The following is a 25602-nucleotide window of genomic DNA, read 5'->3' as shown; positions in this document are numbered from 1 at the left end:
GACTCTCAAACAGAGCAGCTGAAGCGCTGGCATCAGCCGGTCGGCACTCCGGAAATAACTGGATGGCTCATGAATGAAGGGACACAGATGTATATTGTCTTTTCAGTGACCTAGAAGAGTGAGCTAAAGCAGACAGCAACACGGATACGGTACTCATGGACATGGACACATATCTGCTATGACACAGGCATAAATGTAGTAAAACCTTTCCACTCAAAAGCATTCATAATTTTGCCAAATGAAGAAAAAAAAATTAGGCATGGTTTTCAACATGTATTATAAATGGAATAAACTAAAACAAAAAAAAAGTGTGACATTTGTTTTCAGGTCCCTTGAGTCAGTATTTTATAGGACTGTTGGAGACACAACCAGGTGTGTTCCTATCAATTTTGCACTTAAAGTGACATTTTTGGCATTCTTTGCAATCCTTAGCTTAAGCTCAGTCAGATTGGATGAATATCAGTTTCAAGACTACTGACTCTTGATCAGTTGTAGGACAGGACTTTGACTTGGCCATTCTAACACATGAATATGTTTTGCTATAAGCCGTCCCACTGTAGGGGAGCAGCTCAACATGGATATACCAAACTTTGCAGATTTTACTGTAAACATTTTGAAAATAAAACATCATTTCATTCCACTTCACAGCCATGCACTTCTTGGCATTAATCTGTCACATAAAACCCAATAAAAGCCCTTTGTGACTGCAGCATGACAAAGAGCTAAAAATTTGAAGGAAGGAAGGATTATTTTGCAGAACACTTGATAAAACACTTTCTTTTTTTCAACTGGGTCCTGTAGCGTTTTGCTGCACGTCTCTCATTCACAAGCACACGCGTGTTGTTTCACTTTATTTACCGGTACATGCACTCTTCATGTTAAGTGAAGAGTGCATGTACTCTTCACTGGAGCACTTGACTTTGAATCAAAGCACTGTCCTTCCATTTGGGGGACAACCACTCATCTTATTAGACCCTGACTTCATCCATGAATTTAGTGCGCACATTTGTAAGTAAGAAAAAGCTAATTTATGGTGTGTGTGTGTAGGAGTCTTTTCTGTTTTTTAACATTTTGTCACAACAAACTGTTTTTTTTTAGATTTTATGTTACGGAGCGTTGGAAAAGCTATACATAATTATGAAATGGGTTTTATACCAGCATTTCCCATTCATTTTTACGTGACTACAGACGGAAATTAGCATGGCAATATTGTACATTTATTAATATGCATTTCCCCATTCAAATAAAATCAGTTTCGTTCAATTTCCCACCAGCTCTGAGGAGCTTCGCTGTCCCTACACACATTTCACACATTTGGCTCAGTCTCATGTCTTCTGCAGCTTCCCACATTAATGCAGCAGAAAAAATATTTGCACATCATGATGTTTCCACTGCCATGCTACACTGAGGATGATGGCTTCAAGGTAAAATGTAAGAAATGTGAAAACCATATATTTTTTTCTTCTCACTTAAAAATGATAGAATAACCATTCTATAATGTCTTACAGAATCCCTATTTAACACTATTGTCATGTAATAAATGTGCACAAGTTTTAGTAGCATAAAGACTTTTGCAAAGCACTCTGAACTAAGTCATCTTGTAAACAGACAGCTGCTGTCCCATCAACTGGAGGTCACAAGCAGTCCAGTGGGTCTTGCACACAATGTAATGTGATGACAACTGAACAAAAAAGTCCAATTTCACATCCACTGGAAATACTGCTTTGCCTAAACTGCGATTCCATTTTCTTCACAGAAATAATTATGGCCAATTTGCTTTCTTTTTTATTAAAAAAAAAAAAAAAAAAAAAAAAAACACGGCTGCCAACAGAGGCTGGCGCCACTGCAGTGAATTTAGAAGCACACACATGCTAATTGCAGTGAGAACTAGACAACAGAAGATGGTAAAAAAAAAAAGTATTAACCCTTTAATTAATAGTAAGACTTGTCAAAAGAAAAAGTGTCTCTGTATAATATAGATTCTTTAAATCTATATCATATAGATTTAAAAAATGTGGGTAAGGGCTAAGTGTTAATTAATTTTGGATAATTAAATATATATTTTTAAAAACTTGCAAATATAATAAATACAAGGAGACTTGTTTAGTTAGATTTTTGCCTAGCTCTAATAACAAATGATGTATCAGTCACTAATTATGTGAGACATTAATCAAGCCAGCTTCCGCAGAACTCATGATTAGATTATCATAGAAGTTGCTTAGTATGTAAAATCTAAACTGTGTACGACCGCCCCCTTCTGGACACAGAAAAGCATAACACGTCTTTTCACTTGTGATTCAAATTTTAGACCAGTACTTATCAATGTAGAAAATATGTACGAATGTACATTTATCCAAGTTAGTACTATAGGGTTTTAAACACCCAGCAGTATAAATAATAAAAAAAATCCTGCCTTTTCGGGTTAAATTCATCGTTTGGTTTCTCAGTAAGAGGATCTGACTTGGTTCTAATGATGGGTTATTTCAACCACTAGGGGGCAACATGATTTCCACACGAACAATGTTCACTTTGTGACTAAGGAAGAAGTTATCCAGCTAGCTGGTAGATAGTCAGAGAGACTGCAGTAATGCTAACTTGGCCACAGTAGTGACTGACTTATCCAACAAGTATTAAAGCTACAAGGGGAAGCTCTGGAGCAACTAGCATCGCCGAGTGGCCATTTATCAGCGTTGGAAAACCAGTAAAACGCTGCGGATAGTGAACCTTTAATAACTGACACCAGCTGCTGCGAAAGCTCAGAAAGTATCATTATATTCAGTCATGTCTGCGGCCGGAGACTTCGGAAACCCTTTAAGAAAATTTAAACTGGTCTTTCTCGGGGAACAGAGTGGTAAGTTTAAACACATCCCGTCGTAACTGGTTGAGAGGAAAGTAGTGCTGCTATCTGTATGAAACGTAGCCGAGTTTGATGGCTTGTTGTGGGGATTGACGCCGAGCTGTTAGCCGTGCTAACGTTAGCCGCATATCGTTACACTGACTGTGTTGGCACTTTGGGAGCATTGCGACACTGTTGATGCCGTGTGTTTGTCCACGCTGGCTGCTTCTTGAACCTGCTCGTCACTCCCTTCCAGATATGACTCTTGGTTAAGGAAACTGACGCATTCACGTAGTTGCTCACTCTGACGCGGTGTTGCTCGTAGAAAGAAAAAATTGGTAATGTAATGGGAAACTTCGATGACTGGTTAATTAGTCGGAAACAGGAGTTATAATCGAGAACTTAATCTATTGATAGTGTGCTGTTTTATAAGGAAGCAATACATGTCGGTGAAAGTCCATGAACTATGATCACTCTGGGTTTTTTTCCACCCTTGAGGCACTTCTTAATTACTCAGACCTGTCTGGTAGCATTCCTGAAATACCTCATCCTTATTGCCCCCCTTTCCCAGCCTGAGCCCACCTGCCCAGTTTGAATTAAGCTTTAGGAAGGGAATAAGGAATTTTATTTTCAGTGGTACAATGTTCACTTATTCCCCAAGCTTATTAAAGCTGAGCAACACCACAATGTCCACAGCGGGACACTAAATTTGGGGTTACGGGTTTTATTTTAATCAAACTTTGCTGTATAGATGGGAGCTGTAGTTGCCACACAGTAGGATAACCCAGCCCATAATTAAAGAGAACTGATGAGCCACAGGCTTATGTGTGTGCTGGAAAACCACTACTATTCCACATAAAATCATAAATATTTTTCCCATTTAATAACTGGGCTCTGGTATTGATGTCAGCCAAGCTTTATATTTTATTTTTAATCAGGCAGTAGTACTGTTATACAAATTATAGCTACTCGCTTACAAAAACATTAAGATGTAATTTCTAAGTTCTCCTCAAAAACTTCTTGTTTGAATTGGTTTCTGTGAATAAAGACTTTTTTATTAGTGCACCAGCTATACATTCACTTCTTTTGATTGTTACATCGTCCTTATGTTGAGAAGTAATCAGATAAAATTATAATTAGCAGGTTAGACCTCAAAGGAAATAAAAAAAAAATTGGTGTTGACCTGGTTTCATTGTTGTGTTGTACACTGGCCTATTGCTGTGTATGTAATAATGACCAAACTATTTTATGTGTAAATATACAGCCAGAAAGCAATGTAAATTTAAAGAGACAACTTAAACAGAATGTGAAAATTGAAAGTAAGCAAAGTTATGCTAAAAATCAAACACTCAAAACAACCATTGTTTGCCTGTAATAACTCATAGTTACTATAGATATTTTATCAATTAGTCTATGTGATTCAATTATTGGTGTTTTTGTCAGGATATAACCTAAAAAAAATCTATTATTTTTCCATCTTAGGGTAAGTTTTGTCGTCTCTTCCAGGTGTAACAGATTGAGTTTGTTTGTCGGGCCGTAATCAGCTGTGGGTCTTTGCGTCCTCAGAACCAGCTGTGTTGACTTTAGTCATGTCTCTGTCACTGGATGCACGTTGTAACTGATACTGTAACCTGAGCTCACCAGAAAGTCACAGTGTGTGGCTGAGCACCACAGTCCCAGAACTCAGCGAGACATCATAAGATCAGCTGTTAAACAAACAACAACAACAACACACACATATGTGTTTTGCACTTGTGTACAAGTGAGGAGTCTGTATAAAACAACAGCTCATAAAGCTGGGGTCACGAATATGCAAGTGTGAGATCCTCTTGAGAAAATAATATAAATAGAAGTGATAAAGCATGTATGAGTGTTTTAAGATAAAAGACAGCTCTTGAATAAATAAAGTCAACATGGGTCAATATATTGACTGTTGATGCTGCTTGAATTGCCATTGCCATTTTACCTAGAGTCAGGGTCTTTTATTTTTATTTTGTGGGTCAGAGGTTGGACATTTTGGAAGGCGCTGTCATAGATGCTGAACACAAAAAATCAAATACGTTTCTTTAAAAGCTGTAGTTTGTTTTTCCGTTTTAGCAAAGCAGTATTCCAGGTGCTGTAAATGGATTTAATATGTTTCACCGCCATATTTTAAATATTTCAAAAGCAACTCTCTAGAATTTATATTAGAAATGTGATTAGAGATAAGCTAAAAATGGTCTTAGTGTATTAATATTTTTACTAAGGTTAGCTGTATATGTACAGTAAGTCTGTAGTTTTAGTGTAGTTTTTCTTTGATCTTATCTTGGACTTTACGTCAAACTAAATAGTTTGATTTTAATCATCTTGTTGCAGAGCAAAGGCAGTAATTTAGCCCTTTTATTTTGAAAGGTTGTTACTTTGATGGCCTTAAGCAGCTGAATAATCTCCCAGTTTGAACTACATTTTTTTTTTTCTTTCTGTTTGTGTCTCAGTGGGAAAGACGTCATTGATCACCAGGTTCATGTATGACAGCTTCGACAATACGTACCAAGTGAGTCGTCACTGTTTTTAAGTCGCCGTTCTTTATGTCTGCGCTGGATGAGCTAATTCATAATTTCTCATCTATTTTCAGGCCACAATAGGAATAGATTTCCTCTCAAAAACCATGTACCTTGAAGACAGAACAGTAAGTCTGTTTCCAGTGCTACAAATGTTCAGGGATTCTCATGTGTGGGGTGATTTTTGTGGTGCTTATTTGTTTTATTTTATGGCTTGGTGATTTTGTGATCGAGATACTGTTCCCTCTGGACAGTCCGTACATTTACTGAGTGCTTACTCCTTCAACTTAAGTCTTCTCCGTCTCCTTCCTACCCCTCCATCTATCTCTCATCCCATTTTTTTGAAATGAAAACACCTTACTTGATCAGAAGAAGAGGGATGGTGACAAGTGAAGGGTGATTATTTATTTCTTTCCCCTCCAGGCCCAGACAGCTTTCTTTCTCTGATGGTCATTCTCGACCTGCATGCCCTACGCTCTGTCTGTTTCTCTTATCTTTTCCCCATCCGTCTTTCTTTATTTGGTTTTGTTTCGATTTGTTTTGGCCACGTTAACTTAGCTCATTTATCTGTTTTCTTTTTATTTCCATTCTCTCTTTATTTCTTTTCTTTTTTTTATATTTTTTGTTCCATCCTCTCCCTGGCCCGCAGATCAGGTTACAGTTGTGGGACACAGCGGGGCAGGAGCGATTTCGCAGCCTGATCCCGAGTTACATCAGAGATTCAGCCGCTGCTGTCGTTGTGTACGACATTACAAGTAGGTGACACAATATAAGCTCCGTCTGTTCAATTATACTTTGCGTACAAATACTTCAATTCGTTTTCAGACTCTTTAATAAATTTCTAATGTAAAACATATTTCCATCTCCCTAATAGTGTTGATCTGTTTCCTCTTTGACTTTCATCCAGATGTCAACTCTTTCCAACAAACCACAAAGTGGATTGATGATGTCAGAACAGAGAGAGGAAGTGATGTCATTATCATGTTGGTGGGGAACAAGACAGACCTTGCAGACAAAAGGTTAGTTGTTCACCTTTCCTGCCTTTGTCTTTTAACATTACTAACGTTAAAAGGCAGATTAATATTATTAAAGGGGCATCGTTATGTAAAATTAACGTTTTTGAGTTTTACGTCATGTTAAGATGTTATTCCCTCATAAAAACATACCTGGAGTGTTGCCTTAATTCTTTCATGCATGTTTGAGAAATCATTTAATCTCTTGTGGCAACCATTCAGCTGTGCCAAACGAAGCAAGGTGAAGCTCCTCCTCTTTTTGAGGCACAGCTCCTCCTCTTTTTGAGGCACAGCTCCTCCTCTTTTTGAGGCACAGCTCCTCCTCTTTTTGAGGCACAGCTCCTCCTCTTTTTGAGGCACAGCTCCTCCTCACAGGTTCATTTTCCAAGCTTCCTCCTTCCCCACAACTCTCCCACTCAGCCCCTTCAGACTAGTCAGCATCAATTAGCAAGTGCCTAGTGGAACTGTGCATCTGCTGAGCTCTTTATATGAGCTATTTATAAGTGTAATTCTGGTAAAAATGTTGTTAAAGGGTTAATAGAGGAGAGCTGTTGCAATGACACAATGCTGCCCCTTTAATTACTTTTTCTTAATAACTTTTTAAAGGCAGCATTACATCAGATGAGTTTATTTTTTCTCCTTTTTATGGATGTCAAAGCAATAATCGACTTTATCTTTTCCTCATTTCTGATCTCTGTCTGTAATGGAGGACATATTTATTTCTCTCCACTATATAAACTTGTATTTTCATCTGTCTGGCTGTGCATCTTTTAACTTCCTTATCTACCACAGGCAAGTATCTATTGAGGAGGGTGAACGGAAAGCCAAAGAACTAAATGTAATGTTTATTGAGACTAGTGCGAAAGCAGGCTACAACGTGAAGCAGGTAAGTGTGTGTCTGAGTCGTGCTCTGAAGTCCTGCTGCTGGTACTGCAGCTTCTCTGCCAAAAGCTTCCCTCTGGAGCAAATAAAGAAAAGTTGCAACTGAGCAAGATTTTATTTTTATTTTTTTTTGTTCTTACAAATGTCCAAATAACTCATACGTTTCTTGATATTTCCTGGATATTGAAATTATTTAGTATGTATGGTGCCTTATGCAGTATTCATACCCATTTTTACATTGCGGCCTCTAACCTCAGTGTGTGTTGTTGGGATTTTGTGTGATCAACACAAACTTGTGCATAAATGAGAAGTGGAAGGATAAGGTTTTGTGGATTTAATTAAATAAAATTTTTTTTAACCAATAAAAATGTGAAAAGTGCAGTGCGGATTTTTATTCAGCTTGGCTGAGTCAATAGTTTTTTTTGAATCACGTTTTGCTGCAATTACACCTGTAAGTCTTTTGGGGGTATCATTCTAGCAGCCCTAGCAACATTTTACCAATTCATCTTTTTTTTTCTAAGAGCTCACAGTGGATGGAGAGCATTTATGTTCTCAGTTCTGACACGCATATTTTCTTGGATTTTCTTCATTGGGTCATTTTAACTTAGAAATATGCTTTTAACTAAACCACTTCATCATCACACTGGCTCAGGAAGGAGAACTGAATAAGCTGGACTTACACAGTTTGTCACACAAACACATATGTGGGCTCTATTTACTAAATCTGAAGGAAGCTGGTTGCATTGTGTTTTTCTTCGCAATACCAGCGCAAAGGGAGCTGCTGAAAATTAAAAACCATTCATCATTTGTCCATTTATTATGCACTTCGTTGTGTTGGTCTGTCACATATAATCACAATAACACACATTTGTGGGTGTAGAGGAGCAGATTGTCAAAAAGTTCAAGGGGTATTAATACTCTCTGCTGGCGCTGCACTGAGCAAACTTTGAATTTAACTTCAACTCAGTACATATTAAAATGTTTTCAATTGCACCGGGAGACTTTTGGTTCTTGAGCAGCGGTGCCAGTTGCAGCAAGGAGGAGCACGGCTTATTATTTCACTTCAATATAATCACAATTTTTTTTTTTTCTTCTGTCTGTGTTTCGATGTCTGTGATGCGTGTCACGGTGGGTGTTTGTGTGTTCGTTCGTTGGGATTCGCAGACAGATAACCACAGAAGAAGGAGAGCAGAGAGCGAAAGAGATGAATGTTCTGTTTATTGAAACAAGTGCAAAGACAGGCTACAATGTCAAACAGGTAGAGGCTGCGCACGCTTGTGAGTGTGCGTCCACAGCACTCGCTGCCCTGTTTTGATTGACTTCTGTTCTACACGCATGCGTGCTGGACATGTGCTTTAAGCGTCTGCTTCCGATGAGGCGCGTGATTTTGCTTTCCAAGCTCTCGCCCAACTGTTGTGCGTGACGATTCGGCCAAGTTTTGATCAAACGTCTTCAGGATGGGTACGAGTTTGCAAACCAACGACTGGCCTTTCTTGATTTTCACAGTAAAAGTTTTACTGTGAAATCTGCGTTATGGAAAGTTGTTTCGTTTCATGCAGTTTATTGGGGATGTGCATGCTCTGCATCTTGATTAAATTTATCTCATGAGGATCCATCAGTCAAAAAAAAAAATAAAAATTACACCATCAGTAGCTCAGTTCCACTAGAAAGGTACTTCATGTTTTGTTTTTTTTCGTAGACCTCTTGACTTATCAGATGCATGTTCATGCAGTAGCCCCAACACAAGCACCTTAATCACTGTCAGATTTGACAAAGCTTTGTTGGGTGTGTTTGCTTTGTTAAAGCTTGAGGTGAACTTGTGCTATAAAATGTCATGTGATCACAGACGGCATGCATGCTTGTTTCGACTGGTTGTTCCGTCCTGAAAATATTCCTGACGATATGCATCCACTTGTCTTTCCTGCAGCTTTTCCGCCGCGTGGCAGCCGCCCTCCCTGGCATGGATACCACACAGGACAAGAACAGAGAGGACAGTATCCTTTGTGTGCTCGTCATTGTCTTCGCCTGACATGACGGAGGAGTTGGGAGGTCTCCTTGCTCTCTAATGTCACCTCATATCAAATCTTGCATATAATCCTTGCCACGGGGAAAGTCCAGCGCAGCTTTATGACGTCTCACTTTTGTCATTTAACCTATGAGTCGCTTTAAATTTAGTTTTCCAAGGACATCCAGCTGCAGATTTAGTATGACCTAAAATGAGCGCCTTCCCCAAAGGTCTAAAGTATAAACAAAGTTTGCAACATGATTGCTCTGCAAGGTTTTAATAATGTGTCTGCAGCACATCATTAAAAAGTCTTAAATGTTTGTATTTAAAATTAGGATCTTAAAATGTCTTAAATTCATTAAAAAAAAATGCAAGATGGCCTTGAATATGCCTTAAATTTTGTTGTGGCAGGTCTATTTAACCTCATATATTCTATGTATATATATATATATATATATATATATATATATATATATATATATATATATATATATATATATATATATATATATATTTTTTTTTTTTTTTTTTTTTTTTTTTTTTTCTCTCATGGGACTTTTCATCAGGCAACAGTTTGAGTCACCCGCAGAAATGTTCAGTGCATTTTGTAACTTGAGGTGGTTCAGGCTACTGCTAACTAACTGCTAGCTAAAAAGCTAGCTAACGAGCTTTTTCTGCCTACTATGGATAAGTGCAAATTTCTCACCAGTTGACTGGGCAACGTTCATCAAGCATTAGTCTTACCTATTGAAGAATTTTATTTCAACAAAGTTGTTACTGTAGAAGGAAATCCATCTGAGAAGTAGAGTAAGAAACCACACAGATGCAGCTATGGTGACAAATAAGGGGAAAAGATCAAAGGGAATGGCATTTAATGTCTTCAATGTGACAATATCTATACATACTCTCACAAGTAGTACCATTTCTTCCTCAAAAGTCTTCAGTTCATTTATTTATACATATATGTTGTGACCCAGGCCTTAAATTGAATTGATAATGGTCTTAAGAAGTCTTTAATTTGAGTTGGTGAAACCCTCTGAGTTTCTTTTAACAGATAAGGACAAATTGTCAGTGGTAAATCTTAAACATATGAACAAAACCTCAGCTAAGATGTGGTGGTATGTTTTGTTCATGTTGGAATGATTATTTAGTGTTTAGCGTGACTTTTATAATCACTTTGTTCAACATCCCTTTCCTCTGGTTGTTTCCTGTTTAGGTGTCGGCTGCAGTGTTTTAGTTCCTCTTTAAGCCGGCGCATATTTTCTTGTTCTGTGTTGTTCCTTAATCCACCAACCCTGCAGTGATTGACATAAAGTTGGAGAAACCGCCCGAGCAACCGGTCAGCGAAGGAGGCTGTTCCTGCTAGAGTTGTCAACCGTGCTGCAGGCGTTTTCCTGGAAGCCGGTCTTTCTGTAAATCTTCCCTTCACTACACCCGGCTCCAGTCCGACTGAGAACACTACACACCCGTTACCTTCGGCCGTCGTGACTCCACCCGCGCTTTCATCCTGAAGCTCAGAAAGCCACATATCACTAAAACTGAACGTCACACTGTATCTGACATATGTACTGAAACCACAGACACACGTGGAGCTCACCTTTACATAGAGCTCCTGTTTTCATTTCAGAAGAATATGTTGTTGCAGATGTTATCGGTCATATTGGTGTATTTCATTAATTTTTTTTTTTCCAAACCAAACCGAAAGCGAATGTCTGCTGTAAGTTATCTGTCCAGGTTTGTGTTTTAAGAGGGAGAATATTCAATTTAACAGAAGAACACTGCTTTAAGCCTAGTACACTGTGTGAATGTTGTGTGCATTTGTCACTTAACATAAATTATGCCGTGGAGAAAGATTTGGAAGACTATCTGATTTTTTTTTTAAATTAGTGGTGAACAAACTTCTTTTATTAATTGAGTACAGTGTGGGAATTTAAGTGGGAGCATGTTGAGTTTAATTACTATCACACAATCTCTACAACTGTGATGCAGCTAAAGTCGGAGGCAGAGACCTTTACTCTAAAAATTATGTTGCCTGAGCTGCCAGAGAATATTCTGTCACCTTTTTATAAGCACATATTATGAAAGCGCATCAGATTCGCACGACATGATTTTTAATAAACATACCACAATATGTCAGCCTCATTCACCGTCCTGCTCCTGTACGTCCTCTGAGGGTTTTTTTAAGTCAGCTTTTTCCCTAAAGTTTCATAGACTTTTTTTTTTTTTTTCCCTTTGATTGTAGTTTTAAAGAGAGGATTTCCACTTAAAACCCAACACAAACTCTATGGATGGGGAAAATTTTTACCTTTTTAGGCTAAAATTGTAGAGGGCTTCCTTGGCGTCAGGTTTCGTATGATATTGTTTGAACACTTTCAGAACTTTGTTTTTGTTTTTGCTTGTTTCTACTTTTTGGCTTTGATCTTTTATTAGTGATTTATCAACACATGTATTTAATCTACAATGACTTGAAATATTTATTTCTGTTGGATTCATGCTTTTTTTTTAATTTTTTTTTTTATGACCAGTAATATTTTCCCTTGCGGTAACGAGTCCTGAATCGCTACTAAGATATGCATTCTTCCGGACAAGCTTTTGCAGAGTCTGTGACGGATTCTGCTGTTTGTCTGGCACCTCTGGGTGGGAGTTTGATCATACTGATGATATTGTGCAATTCTTGTGAGAACTTATGCAGGAGAGTCCAGTATGTATAGTATAGTTAACATTTCTGTCTGGAATGGTTTTAAATGAAAGAATAAATTTACACTTCTCACAACTGATGTAATTCATGTGTCGCACATTTTAAAAAACACCTAATAATGACCCTTATGTCCCCTCATAATTCAGCGTTGACTTGCTGTATGTAAATCAGGTACAGTAGTCTATTTAAAAGAAACAAAAATGTTTATTTGAACTGGTGTCGAGGTAAACTATATGTCTAGATTCTCCATATTTGTCATACAGTAAAATACCAACATTTTGTGTGCCTTGCAAAGTGAAAAGTATTTCCATGTCACTTCAAGCCCCACAACTAAGTGGATTTTATGTAATAGACCAACACAAAATATTGCATAAATTAAATGACCAGGAAATTAAACGGTTTGCACTTTTTTTTATATAATAAAATTCTAAAAAAGTGCTTGTTTGTAATTAGTTCAGTCCCTCTTGCTCAATAATGTGCACATTTGCTAGAACTACATTGAATTAAATTATACTTTGAACTAAACTAACATCTTGTAGCTATGACTGAATGTTTAAGGGTTGAAGTCTTGCTGAACAGTGAACAGGCTGCTTCAACCATCTTCTCATTAGCTATGATCAGCCTCCCTGTTTCCACTGCAGAAGATAATTAGAATCCCCACAGCATAATGCTGCCACCACCATGTTTCACCATGACTAGGGTCAGTTTTCTTCTACACAGTTTTCTTCTATACATGAGTTTTGTATGTTTGATTAAGTGAGTATGAACAAATATAAGCACGCCATTTTAATAGCTTTGATGTCAACATAGGATAATTTCTGAAACTGATACAACAAATTGATAAAGTAATACTAAATAAAATACAAATTAGCACGTTATTTTAAAGTTGTCATTGCAACACAAATAAGAAATATGAATTGAGTTTCTGTCTCAATAATTATTGTATCAATAGTTGCACTGGTAATAATATTAATTTATTATTGGTCTCGAAAAATAAAAAGTGTGCCTTTGACCTTTCTACGCTGCTTCTGCGTTTGTTTTTTATTGCATTTTTATCTGCTGTTCGGGGGCTTTAGAATGTCTTCAAACCTCGCGAGAGCGTTCTAGACTTTCCTCACCATGGCAACCAACATCAACACGCACTGGGCTGCTTCGTCTGGTTAGCTCGATTTTCCAACGTAAGTTGACGTTTTGTGTTTTCTCAGATAGCTAGCAAGCTGTACGCGTTTAACCTCACCATGAACCGTGATTACTACGAGATTCTTGAGCTAAACAGAAACGCAACAGATGCAGATATCAAAAAGGCGTAAGTTTCACTTACTTTTTTTTTTTTTTTTTTTTTAAATCGGACTGTCTTTGGAAACGTTACAGTTTTTATTATCATATTTACGTAGATACCGACGTCTTGCGTTGAAGTTTCACCCGTGCAAAAACAAAGAAGCTGGAAGCAGGGAGATTTTCTACCAGCTGAGTGAAGCCTACGATGTTCTCAGTGACGGTGAGTTTATTCAACTGAATCCACACTGAATGCTACTGCTTGTATCTTACAAACTGCTCCCACAATGCCTTGCGAAATTATTTATACCCATTGGCTGTTGATTTATTTAGTGTGCTAAATACAAATATATGCAACACTTTTTTAAATGCTAATAAAAAATACATTTATAATGTTCCTTCCTCTTAACTACGCTGTTGGTCTAAAATCCGTCAAAATCACATTAAAGTTCATAGTTGTAAATTGACAACATTTTACATATCTATTCCTTTTCAGCAAGAAAAAAGGCAACTTATGACAAATTTGGTGAGGAGGGACTCAAAGGTGGTATCCCTGTAGAGTGTACCAGTAGTGGAGCTTGGTCCTCCAAATATACCTACCATGGCATTCCTGACAAAACGTTCAAGCAGTTCTTTGGAGGTGACAACCCATTTGCAGGTGAGAAAAGTGCATTCAAAGTCTATATTGTGCCTTTTGTTTTTAATTCGAAGCTGCTGAATTTGTTGTGTTTTGTCTTTCCTGCAGACTTTTACACCATAGAATCAGGTCTTCAGTTCAGCTCTCTGGTGGTAGGAGTTGAGAAGAAACAAGATTCTCCAATAGAGAGAGATCTTCCTTTGTCCCTGGATGATCTCTTCCACGGATGCATAAAGAAGATTAAGATTTCTCGCAGGGTAGATGCTACTAACATATTAGAGAGGTGTTTTCTTCCCCTCCTCTGCTCAGTGCTCTTCCCACGTTAAATCATTCATATGTCCATTAAATTGAGTGCTTCTGGAGTGCTGTGATTCTTAAAGTGGTACAAGTCACAACAAAGACGTTAATCTAACAATATGTCAAAACAAAAAAATGCTAGATTACAATGTACAGCTACAGGACTTATCAGAAGTTTGCATACGTTTGTCTTCAGCATGTTTTTTGACTTTTCAGGTTGATCCAGTTATACGACACAAGTTTTAATTCTTAAAAAAGAAACTATTTAATGAACAAGTTTGGGTTTATTGTGGATTTTCTTTAATCCACACAAGTTTTGAATCATTGTCCGCAATGTTTCCATGGGCTTTAAGAGCTTGGCCTGTCCGGAAGATGTTAGCTTCCTGTATTGACTCCCAAACCAGTTTCTGTGTATGTTTAAGATCCTGATCGTGTTGGAGCAACACTTTGTGTGGAAGCTTCAAACATCAGGTTTTTTGATGATCGTCCTTCATCATCTCTGAGCTATGATAAAAATGTTCAGACAAATAGACCAAAAATGTGCATCCTACTATGGAGGTGATGGTTTCCTTATTATTGAAAAGTGGGCTTTTCTACATTCTGTCGTGTGTGTTGCAGGTGATGAATGAGGATGGAGAAACTTCCAGTATCAAGGACAAGATTCTGACTATCGAAGTAAAACCTGGATGGACGGAAGGCACCAGAATCGTTTTCACCAAAGAGGGAGATCAGGTATACTCTATGTTTTCATACACTGTGCAGTGTGTGTGTATGTGTGTGTGTGTGTGTGTATATATATATATATATATATATATATATATATATATATATATATATATATATATATATATATATATATATATAATTTCTTAGCATATATGTTGAGTATTATAGCCACTGACAAGTGTGCTTTGTTGAAAATCGTTTTTAGGATTTCATATATACACATTGTCATGTTTTACCATATATGAACAAGTTGTTGTGCTTTAACTCGATTTGTTTTTTTGTATTGTTGTGATATTTGGACAAAATCATTTCTCTGTGGGGATGAATAAAGTAATCTTGAATCTGGAAAGGTCAGATTTGGGGAAATTCAAACTCCTCGTCCAGGCGTCGTCGTCCTTCTAGACCAGGTCAGTCATCCTGTTGTGTTTTATCTGCAGGGACCAAACTGCATCCCTGCAGACATTGTGTTTATAGTGCGGGAGAAGCCTCATCATTTGTTTACGAGACAGCTCAGCGACCTCGTCTACAAGGCCAGGATCTCTCTGGAGATGGTGAGTCATGTCTTTGTTTGTTGTCTGCCATACTTGTGTCCTTTTCTTCCTTTTTTTTTTTCTTTCCTTCCTTCAAATATGAAAATATCAGTTTTTTATTTGTCTGCAAAGGAACAGTGATTGATATGTAGGAACAATGCAGTAATCAGAAGAAGCTCTACAGTTGCAGTGTTAACATATTCCTCTCCCAACAGGCCCTGACTGGCTTCTCTGTGGTTGTGGAGACGCTAGATGACAAGCTGCTCACCATTCCTATCAATGACATTGTGCAGTAAGTGCTTTATTGTGTAAAGGCCTACCGTACGGCATTCATTTATTCTTCTGGATTTTGCAGTAGTTTCTTATTAGAGGTCAAAGATCAACAACAAACACACATGGTGTTAAAAATACAGCCACTCTGCAGTCAACTGTATGTTTTAATATCAGCACCACTTTCCTTTTTCCCCCACCCGATGATGAACCAGCCAGTCGTACAAAAAAGTGCTGAGTGGAGAGGGAATGCCGCTGCCGCAGGATCCGACCCAGAGAGGAAACCTCATCCTCACCTTTGACATTGAATTTCCCGAAAAGCTCAGCGCCGACAGCAAGCAGCTGATCAAACAAGCTCTAAATCTGCAATATTCACCCTAGTTTAGCGAAACGTGTTGCACTCCCAGAAACTTAAAAAAAGGTTTTTTATTGCATTAGGTATGAGCTGAAGTGTTCACTGAAAGAAAGCAAAATGGAAGGCAGCTGTGTTCCAACAGCAGCCCTCAGGTAAGCTTCAGTGGTTACAATAAAGCTGCTCGGCTGTGATTCGCCGCCATCAAAGCTCGCTTCAGCTGCTCGTACGTGACGAACATCACCACGTTCCAGGAGCCCAGCCGTAAGAACGATGGCGTGAAGCTAAATCGGGAGGAAACAGAAAAACATTGTGCTTTATCAGCCTTTTGTTACAGCCACCAAGAGCCAAAAACACCACAATGCAGTGAGTTAGTCAGCTGATAAACATTTATAAAATAGATCACAGTATAAATTCTGTATCTGGTACAAACATCTGTATGTTTTGTAGATCTAGAGACCCATAAAGTCAATTAAACTGTCACCTTGGATTGCAAACCAAATATCTGTAGTCGTACCAGCGCAAGCCCCGCCCACAAACTACTTAAATATCCCATTCAAGTAGTTTATATTGAAATAAAATATTTAATATTCTAATGAACAAAATAGATATGGATTATGTTCACAAAAGCGTTTAGAATTATTTGAGCAAATTAAGACTTTTTGTCATCAGGAATTTATTTTATCTGTCAGGTTGAATCCTAGAGGGCGGGGCTTATACTGCTACAAACAAAGCGATTGGTTTGAAGTCGATAAGGTGTGTAAAGTAATCAGATTTATTTAATACCTTTACATGAGCCATAGGAACAATTTAAATTATTTCACATAGTACTGAAAATAAAATAAGATTTAATAGATAATTGAATAAGTTTAAAGAATATTAACATTAACGGAATTACAATTTTAAGTGTTGGTTTAGACATTTATTATGTAATTAAAAATTATATGCGCATGTAAACAGTTATTAAACAACTGACTTATTAAATAAGTCACTTTTCTGAAAAATTTACCATAAGAATGAGAATATCAGGCGTCAAAAGTGCCGCAATCAGAATTAGCATAATATTTAGATTTTTAAGTAATTTAAATAAAACTGTAAGTACTTTCAATAAAAGTACTTATCTTTTGTCAAAAAGATAAAAACAAATATATAAATTGTATATATTTATTTTTATTGAATGTATTGATGGTTTTATTTAAACTACTTAAAAATCTAAATATTCTAATTCTGATTGTGGCATTTTTGACCCCCTATATTCTCCTTCATATGGTGAATCTTTCAAAAAAGTCTCTACAGTCTTGCCTTACCCCTTATAAAAGGCGAGCGGACCCTCTTTGGCCATCATGGCAGCAGCACAGTTGAGGACGCTGCTGTACTGGCCCAGAGCGGAGTTCATGTATCTGGTTTTGACCACATCCACTGGGGAAGCGATCACAGTTGTGCATAACCCGGCGCCAAAGGCTGATAGGAAGTGGCAGGGCAGGTTGTCTGTGGAGTACAGGAAGCTGCAGCTCCAGATTCACACCAGTGTTTCACGTGGGACCAAAGCCACTACTTTACCAGACAGGGGAGTGGAGGTGAGGAGGAAATCCTTAATGAAGTCGTATGTCACCAGCTCTGTGCAGTTAACGATGGCGTTGCGGGCGATGTTGGGGCCTGTGCCTGAGTGCACACACGCGTGTTTGTCAAAAAGATAAAAATAAAATAAACGGGAGTAATTAAGACAGCATCTCTTAGGCGTAAGTAACCTTTCCAGAGACCACGGATGCCCTCCTCCTTAGCAATGGTCTTGTAAGCATCAATGGTGCCGCAGTAGCGCCTTGCGTACTCATTAGACCTGGCCTGTGCCTGAAAGCGGACTTTCACCACATCTGTGGGCTGAGCCAGAGCCACAGCCATCCCTCCTGTGGTACATCCCGCAAGCAGACGACTGCCGATGCCGACGTCTAAAAATTTGATACAATTTTTGACTCGGGGCTTCTTAAGTTAAAATATTTTGAGTCGCAGGAACTTACGATCAGATCCTTTAGTGTAGAACTGCTTAACAGAGTCGTAGAGACCAATGCGGACAGAGGCAAAGCTCATCTGCCTCTGGAGCCCTGCAACCAGCCCGCTGTACAGACTCAGAGGCCCCTCTGTGCGCACCATGGTGACAATGGTCCCAAACACACCCCGATATTTTACTGCAGGAACTCTCCCAATCGCTTCAGAGATGCTGGCCTCTCCTTGGACCTGTGAAAGAAATCACACTGGCTAACCCAATAAGGAACAAAATAAGGCGTTTAAGCTTAAAGATGCAGAGCGTTAACATACCTGCAGCCGCACTTTGGCAGTATCCAGGGGAAAGGTGAGCAGGTCGGCAATGCAGGCTGCAGTTCCTGCACCCACAAACTTTACAGCTGCTGTTGGAGGCACATCCACTGGCTGAAATCCAACCATTTTTTTTTTTCTTTGGATTAAAACTAAAATTAAATGGCAGCGTTGGACATGTATCTGATCCAAAAATCTGAAATAAAACAGACTTTCCATTAGTAAATCTATTCCACATTGCCAAGGAGAATAAAATTTTTTGTACTTAATGAATTTCCATGGAATTTCCATCACAAATTTCTAGTGATAAGTGATGCATCTTTCTGACGCAAGTAATACGTTAACTTGTAAACTCTTACTTTTCATCTATCCATGTGTTAAACAAAACAGATGGGAAGCTTTGCTCTTACCTTTGCAGTGCGACAGAAACACAGAAGGTCAGGATTCTCTGAAGGTGTCTCTTTGGCTGAACTTTGTTCCAGCTATAAACCAGCTTCCTTGTTTTTCCATAGAAGATCTTGCAGAAATGGTGTCAGCTAAAATCATACTCTGAGTCCTGACAGAGCAAAGTGTAAGTCTGAGAGCAGCAGGGCAACAGTTTGACAAAATAAAAAAAAAGGTGCAAAAATAAACCAATATTTCAAACAAATAAAAAAAATTACCTTTATATGTGATTTTTTAAGATTAAGATGCGTCTTTAGGCGGATCTGAAGGGATGACTGGGGAAAAGTGCAGCAATGTGGAGAGAAACGGAGAGAGCGCACGCCTCTTTAAATACTGCTGTGACGCTGTTACATAATGGTGCAGCACGTGTTTTCTGTGGTATCTTACAGGAACAATGTTTGCTGATCAATCAGACAGAAGAGGCTGACCAACGCCGTCTGAGTCTATTTGTATATGAATGTAGACTTTACAGCAGCTTTGTCTCCTGTCTGTATTACTAATTTAATTTCCACATAACATTGTAACTTTAGCAAACAAGGCTCTTCATTATACTTTTATAAAATAAAGTAACAACAAATCTAAATTATTACTTCTTCTTTTTATATATATATATGTACAATTTGTTTAAGTCAGCCGTTTAGTGATGGGAGTGTTGTGTACTATTAAGTAAGTGCTGAGTCATGATGAACATACAAAAACACAGGGAGCGCCAGATTGGAGCCATATGTCTCGACCCATAATCGTGTAGCCACCAGTTTCAGTCAAAAACCTCCTCCAGGTTTTTTTCTTTCTTTCTTTCTGCTTTGTCTAGTGATTAACTACCACTCTGTCATTAATCTTAATTAAGTCCGCAGTTGTTATAAATATCTAAGGAAATTTTGTCACATTACAACCTCAATCTTTTTTCTGGGATTTTATGTGGCAGGTAATCAAAACTAGTACAGAATTAGAAGGAAGATTATACATGGTTTTAATTCTTTTTAATGTTTTTTTTTTTTTTTTTTTTTAAAGATAAAACTGTTGTGTGCATTCACCTGCAAAGAGTCGACACTTAGTAGAACCAAACTTCATTGCAATTACAGCTGCAAATCTTTTTGTATTATGTCTCCACTAGTTTTGCACATAGAGGCAAAAATTATTTTTGCAATATTACTCAAGCTCAGTCTGAGTGGATGGAGATTCTGTGAATGGCAACTTTCAAGTCTTTCCACAAATCCTCAATTAATTTATGCCTGAACTTTGATTAAGACATCCTAACACCTCAATGACCTTTGATCTAATCCACTCAGTTGTAGTTCTGGCTTCATATTTGAGATATTAATAATTCACTTTGACTCCATATTTAAAATCCACTGCCACAAATACTGGAGTGAAATTGAACAGCAACCTTAAGTTAGACACACAAGTCAAATCTGTGGTAAAAACAAGCTTTGTTCAATGTGACAAATTTCCAAAATCAAGACAATTTTGTCTTTGGAGGATTTTTTCTTTGACCTCTTGCCTTGACTTTTGTAGTGCGCTATATTTCAGGGTCAGACCAACTCCCCTCTCTCACCTCCCGCTTGTTCAGAAGGCAGCTACTCGTCTCCTAACTCGATCGCACAGACCAGAACACGTCACTCCTGATGTCGCTGCTCTTTACTGGCTTTCTGTGAGACAAATGATTTCAAAATTCTTTTGTTGCCTTTTAAATGTCCTAATGGTTTTGATCCACGCTATCTCTTGGACTTGCTTCACCCGTACTCTCATTTGCAGTCTCTAAAGTCAGCTGACCAGCTGTTGTTGACCGTTCCAAAGACGAGGCTAAAGCTAAGTTATAGAACAGGTTGCCAAAGTATGCAAGGCCGTCTTAAATGTTTTTTCTATGGCGTTTGACGCAACATTAGTTGCTTCTTCTTCTGTATGAACTGTTGTGTTGTCTAGCATTGTTTTATGTATCTGCTTTTCTTTTTGCTTACTCTTCAGATGCACTTTTGTGAACCATTTTTTTGTTTTCAAGTGTGCTTTATAAATAAATCGGATTGGGTTGGTTAAGGTCAACGTGCTGCAAGAAGATGAACCTTTCTCTCTCTCGAGTCTTTTGCAGTTTCTTACAGGTTTTCTTCCCATCAACCCTGAGCTTTGCCGTCACTCTGGAACGTACATCACAAGTTGAAAATCACGTTTTTTCTTTACTTCACAATTATGCTCTACTTGTTCTCTCACATAGAATGCCCTCCCCCAAAAAAAGCTATAAAGAAAGTTTCCATATGACAAACCAAAGACTTCAAATGTTAATTTTTAATGTTAATTTTTAAGTGATATTTGTTTGAACTGTACTGTCTGTCTCATACAGATAGGCTAGCAGTCATTAGACAAATATAGAAGAAGCAGACATGTGATATCTGAGAATTGCGAAGTGCGGCGTTAATACCCAGGGCTCGGGTACATGTTGTCCTACATGTATCGCTGTAAGATGGCGCTGTCCCACTACGTATCTCACTAACCCAGCCGTGAAAATAGATCATGCTGCTGTTCTTCAATGTAGCCAATACCAAACCCTTTCCTGATCAGACTTCATGCCTTTTTATGGACAGTCGATATTTTTTGGGTGGTGGCAGTTTGAAATCTTTAAATAATTTGTAACTTAAGAAACTTTGGATTTGTCACATATTACTGGATCCAATGGTTAGTATTAACAGCGGAGACATAAGCTTACTATTATCATGTAGGATTTTATTTAACAGTGCAATTCTTTTCCCATCTCTAGTTTAATGACAAAGTGCACAACTAACAGAGCTGAAATATAATTACGTTCCAGACAAAATTTTACTTGACATTTTTAGCTTTTGCGTTGTGCAAAATTAATTTCATGACCCATTGGCCAGCAATAAATCATGCAACTAAACATGAATGTGTTTACAGTCGGCAATCTACACCCAAAGCAACAGTGTAAACATTTTTGCCAATATTGACAAAGGAGGTAACACAAAAGTGAAATGGTCAATGTTCTTGTGGAAAAACTTTTTCCACATATCAGTTCTCATGCAACAGTGCTGTCGACCTGACTGGAAAGTTCATCACTGTAAACATAAAAAAATAAACATCATCAGACATCTTGTTGAGCAAAATTCAGTTATACTGATATGTAATGGAAGCTCTGGTCATATCAATCCTGATGAATCGTTGTGCTGTAATCTGTGAATCCTCCTGGTCTTGCAGGAATGTTCCTGATTCTTTTTTCACTTAAGTCTTTATTGGCAGGTGGTGAAGTGCAGTACCTGTCCTCAAAGGCCAGATCACCACCTAACTCGACAATTAGGGTCTTTTCCCCACCACTTCTCCACTTCCAGCTTTTTTCCTCACTGCATCACGCTGCTTGTCATGACTTTTGAATCTTCGCATTCTTGCCATAAAAGTCCCCGAGGAGCTTCGATCAAAACGGCGACTCCCAGTACTGCTGTGCTCTGGTCATACCCCTTTTAATTTGTTCATAGGTCACAAACATGACGATGTTCCAAGATCCAAGACGCAGAAAAGAAGGCATGAATCTAGAAGAAGCAAAGGAGGGGAATTTAAGGAGGTGGAGCTGGGATGTTGTGTTATGTTTACACTCCAAAAACTGCTGGGGTATTTCTTTAACCCAAAGCCAGAGTTGTTAGAGCAGAATAAAATTACACCCAGTTTGTAAAATTAGAGAAGAAAGCAAGTTTGTTTAGGTTTAATAACACCAGACCCAACCACCAATTTGGTTGGTTTTTCCACCCAGCAGTTCTTAAAATGCATCTTTAATTTTCTTTTTAGCTCTTACCCTTTATAAAAAGCTGCAGGTCCTTCGTTTCTCAGCATCGTCAGAGCGCAGTTGATGGCGCTGGTGTACTGTCCATTTCCTGAGTTCATAAACCGTGTTTTAACCACGTCTACTGGAGACGCCACTACAGTTGTGCAGAAGCCGGCACCGAAGGCAGCTGTGAAGTGGCAGGGAAGGTTGTCTGTGGGAGAACAGAACATGAGCTACTTCCTGTCACAAGGATTTGTGTGTTAGGACTTTTCAAACGATGGCAGTCAGTCGATTGCTTCTTTCGCTCACCTGTCATTAGGTCATACTTCAAAATGAGTTCTTTGATCATGTCGTAGGTGACCAATTCTGCACAGTTTACAATGGCATTCCTGGTGATGTTTGGCATGCAGCCTGGAAGAAAGAATATTGTTCAAACCTCTGGTGTTTTTTTATGTGTGGAAGTAACATGTTGAGTGAAAAAGCAATACCTCTCCAGAGTCCCCGAACTCCTTCGTCCCTGGCAATCGTCTTATAGGCGTCCAGGGTGCTGTTGTATCTCCTCTCGCCATCGGCCACTCGCACCTGGGCTTGGAAACGCACCTTCACCACATCTGTTGGTTGTGCAAAAGCCACAGCCATGGCTCCTGTGGTGCAGCCCGCCATGAGTCGGGTAACAATCCCAGCACCTGAGCAGCAAGGATGTTAGAACCTACTAATCCGATACGAACTGCATCGTTCTTTCAACCTTTTTAAAATACATAAAACTCACTCTCTGTGCCTCGAGTGTAGAATTGCTTCATGGAGTCATAAAGGCCGATCCGAACGGACGCGAAGCTCATCTGCCTCTGGAGACCGGCTACCAGTCCGTTGTAAAGACTCCTGGCTCCTTCTGTGCGCACCATGGTTTTGATGGTTCCGAACACACCCCGGTACTTCACCACACTGGATCCTTCAACCTTCTGAGACTCGCCCTGGATCTGGGTGCATTGTGGCGTTTATGAGTCTTTAGCAGCACATAAGTAAAACATCTAGAGTCATGGCTACATCAGGTGTATCTACCTGCAGTCTGACTTTGGCCGTATCCAGAGGAAAGGTGATGAGGTCAGCAATGCAGGCTGCCGTGCCTGCTCCAAAGAATTTGATGCCTGCAGAGGGCACCATGTCGGTCGGCTTCACTGCAACCATTTTTATTTCTGGAACTGGTACAAAAACGGACACCTTTGCTCTTAATGCCGTGTTCCTTCAGTTGCAGCCTTAGACTTGCGTTAAGTGGTTGTGCCTACCTTTACAAAAATGATGCGGAGAAGTTTCAAGTTTTCTCAAGAACGTGACAGGGCTTTGGGAAGGGTTCTGTCGTTGAAAAGCCTTTGGCCATAAACTTTCTCAGAAGTGAGCCAGCCAGCATACCACTGCTCACTAAAACAGGCAAGTAATCATCAGTATGAGCGTCTCAAGCCATTTAGACTAAATTTAACATTCTGTTATACTGATTAAAAGCGTCAGTTAGCATATGACATTTACCTTGAAGATTTTCCTTGAAGATTTTAATCCAATTAAAAGCAAAATGATAAGTTCCTCAGTATCTTTAGTCCAGTACGTCCTGCTGGATGCTTACTGTTTCTCTGAGGATGGAGACGGCTCCTCAATTTATAGGCACCTTTTGCACATGACCTGTTGGCAGCCCAACAAGTTGTCCACACCTGTTTTTTTGACCGTCATGTGTACCAGTCTGTGACACAGCAGGATATCTGAGCTCTTGTTGATCTGACTCCACATGTCTTTATAAAGGACTGGCACTGATGTGCACTCACTGACATTTACACCATTTTCATGGCATTTTTCTAAACTTAATTTAACTTTTTTTTATATATAATAATAATAATGTGAAGCATGTATAAAATTGAAACTCTATATCCGGGGCTTGTTGTTTACAGTAAATTTCCACATTAACTGTAAACATTCCAGCTCGTATTTCAGGACAGACGTCACAGAGTGTACCCTGTTTTTCCATTGGATTACTTGCACAGCCTATCAAGCTCAGAGGTGTGTACTCTAAATGTTTTAATGAGGCACATGCTCTATCGTGATGTTGGTGCCCAACAAGAAAATTCTGATCCATTTCAGAAGATCTTGGAATTTCACCAACCCTCCAATGAGGACAAAGTTACGAAACCTCCCCGACGTTAATGAGCGGCTCTGCTTCTGCCTCAGCCAATCCTAAAAATGGACCACTGTGGGTGGATGCCACATCTGAGTGCAATCACTTCGACATCCCATATAGTTATGTTAACTGCAGCCAACAAAAAGTCAGGATGCAGAACGGAAAGTGTTAAGAGAGGGGAGATACTTGGGAGGCGAAGGGTTAGAATAGCTTGTGTCTTTGAGACTTTCCACAGCAGCTGCTGGGTCTTGATAGGCTTATGTAAAAGCAGACAACTGTGCCCTCACAAATATCTGATGATATAATTGCTGTTACATGAGGCAGCATTATTCTGATCCCTCGAATTGCAAGTGTTTCATCTCGTTATATATAATATTGCAGCTTTAAAGCAATTTTTGAAGCTATTCTTTCGCCTAGAACTTTTTTGATTTTTATCAATTTGTAATCTTAAACTTTAATGTATTTTCTCGGGATTTGTGTGATAGTCCATCTGTGTGTAAGTTAGCTTTACATATTATACTGATTTTGATGTCAGCTGGACAACATCCCTAAGCATACACCCAGAGGTGCAATGCAATAGTTTCGATCACAGGGTGTTCATCTGTTGGAATTGCCCAGTCAAAGTACAGACCTAATTTCAACAGTTCAGATTCTTATTTATAAAATTATTATTATTATTATTATTATTGTACTCCTCCTACTTTAAAATTAGGCTCTGGTTTGTTTTAGTTTATCGCATAAAATGCCAATAAAGCTTATTCTGATCTAATAGTAATCTGACGTGTCACGATGCAATCTTAAGATGTCTTTTTTTGCAAAGCAACCATCCTCTAAATACGGCATGCCTGAAATGCCAAATACAGGAC

The 25602-nt window shown here is 38.7% G+C and overlaps 4 protein-coding genes across 5 annotated transcripts; 2 read left to right on the top strand and 2 right to left on the bottom strand.

Moving 5' to 3' along the window:
* The first annotated feature begins 2533 nt into the window (after positions 1-2533).
* rab6a (RAB6A, member RAS oncogene family) lies at positions 2534-12049 on the top strand. 2 transcript variants are annotated; one of them, XM_014989239.2, is made up of 8 exons: positions 2534-2851; positions 5311-5369; positions 5451-5504; positions 6026-6131; positions 6284-6395; positions 8436-8529; positions 9199-9265; positions 10578-12049. In XM_014989239.2, exons 1-8 carry the CDS (start codon positions 2782-2784, stop codon positions 10640-10642), a joined length of 627 nt encoding a protein of 208 aa, XP_014844725.1. In that variant the 5' UTR covers positions 2534-2781; the 3' UTR covers positions 10643-12049. The 2 variants fall into 2 exon arrangements, with proteins under 2 accessions (XP_014844725.1, XP_014844723.1); XM_014989237.2 differs by lacking the exon at positions 8436-8529 and adding an exon at positions 7182-7275 and having other exon boundaries at positions 2537-2851.
* A 991-nt stretch (positions 12050-13040) lies between these two features.
* Positions 13041-16906, top strand: dnajb13 (DnaJ heat shock protein family (Hsp40) member B13). The gene is made up of 7 exons (XM_088012529.1): positions 13041-13280; positions 13369-13472; positions 13746-14143; positions 14802-14915; positions 15347-15460; positions 15655-15731; positions 15925-16906. Exons 1-7 carry the CDS (start codon positions 13213-13215, stop codon positions 16088-16090), a joined length of 1041 nt encoding a protein of 346 aa, XP_087868655.1. The 5' UTR covers positions 13041-13212; the 3' UTR covers positions 16091-16906.
* Positions 15836-19122, bottom strand: LOC148155423 (dicarboxylate carrier UCP2-like). Its single transcript, XM_088012527.1, has 8 exons — positions 19034-19122; positions 18782-18927; positions 18375-18567; positions 18077-18293; positions 17810-18007; positions 17622-17723; positions 17369-17549; positions 15836-16345 (listed from the first exon to the last, which is right to left on the bottom strand). The coding sequence occupies exons 3-8, from the start codon at positions 18498-18500 to the stop codon at positions 16231-16233; spliced, it is 939 nt and encodes a 312-aa protein (XP_087868653.1). The 5' UTR covers positions 18501-18567; positions 18782-18927; positions 19034-19122; the 3' UTR covers positions 15836-16230.
* A 2387-nt stretch (positions 19123-21509) lies between these two features.
* LOC106919074 (dicarboxylate carrier UCP2-like) lies at positions 21510-24217 on the bottom strand. The gene is made up of 8 exons (XM_088012528.1): positions 24097-24217; positions 23859-23991; positions 23635-23774; positions 23345-23552; positions 23064-23261; positions 22885-22986; positions 22606-22786; positions 21510-22345 (listed from the first exon to the last, which is right to left on the bottom strand). The coding sequence occupies exons 3-8, from the start codon at positions 23758-23760 to the stop codon at positions 22231-22233; spliced, it is 930 nt and encodes a 309-aa protein (XP_087868654.1). The 5' UTR covers positions 23761-23774; positions 23859-23991; positions 24097-24217; the 3' UTR covers positions 21510-22230.
* Between the last annotated feature and the right edge of the window lie 1385 nt (positions 24218-25602).

The sequence above is a fragment of the Poecilia mexicana genome, unplaced genomic scaffold (assembly GCF_051168715.1).
Source record: "Poecilia mexicana isolate PSO_F unplaced genomic scaffold, ASM5116871v1 scaffold_14, whole genome shotgun sequence".
Taxonomy (NCBI): domain Eukaryota; kingdom Metazoa; phylum Chordata; class Actinopteri; order Cyprinodontiformes; family Poeciliidae; genus Poecilia; species Poecilia mexicana.
The sequence above is the reverse complement of the archived record's forward strand: the minus strand, read 5'-3'. Positions and strand labels throughout refer to the sequence as shown.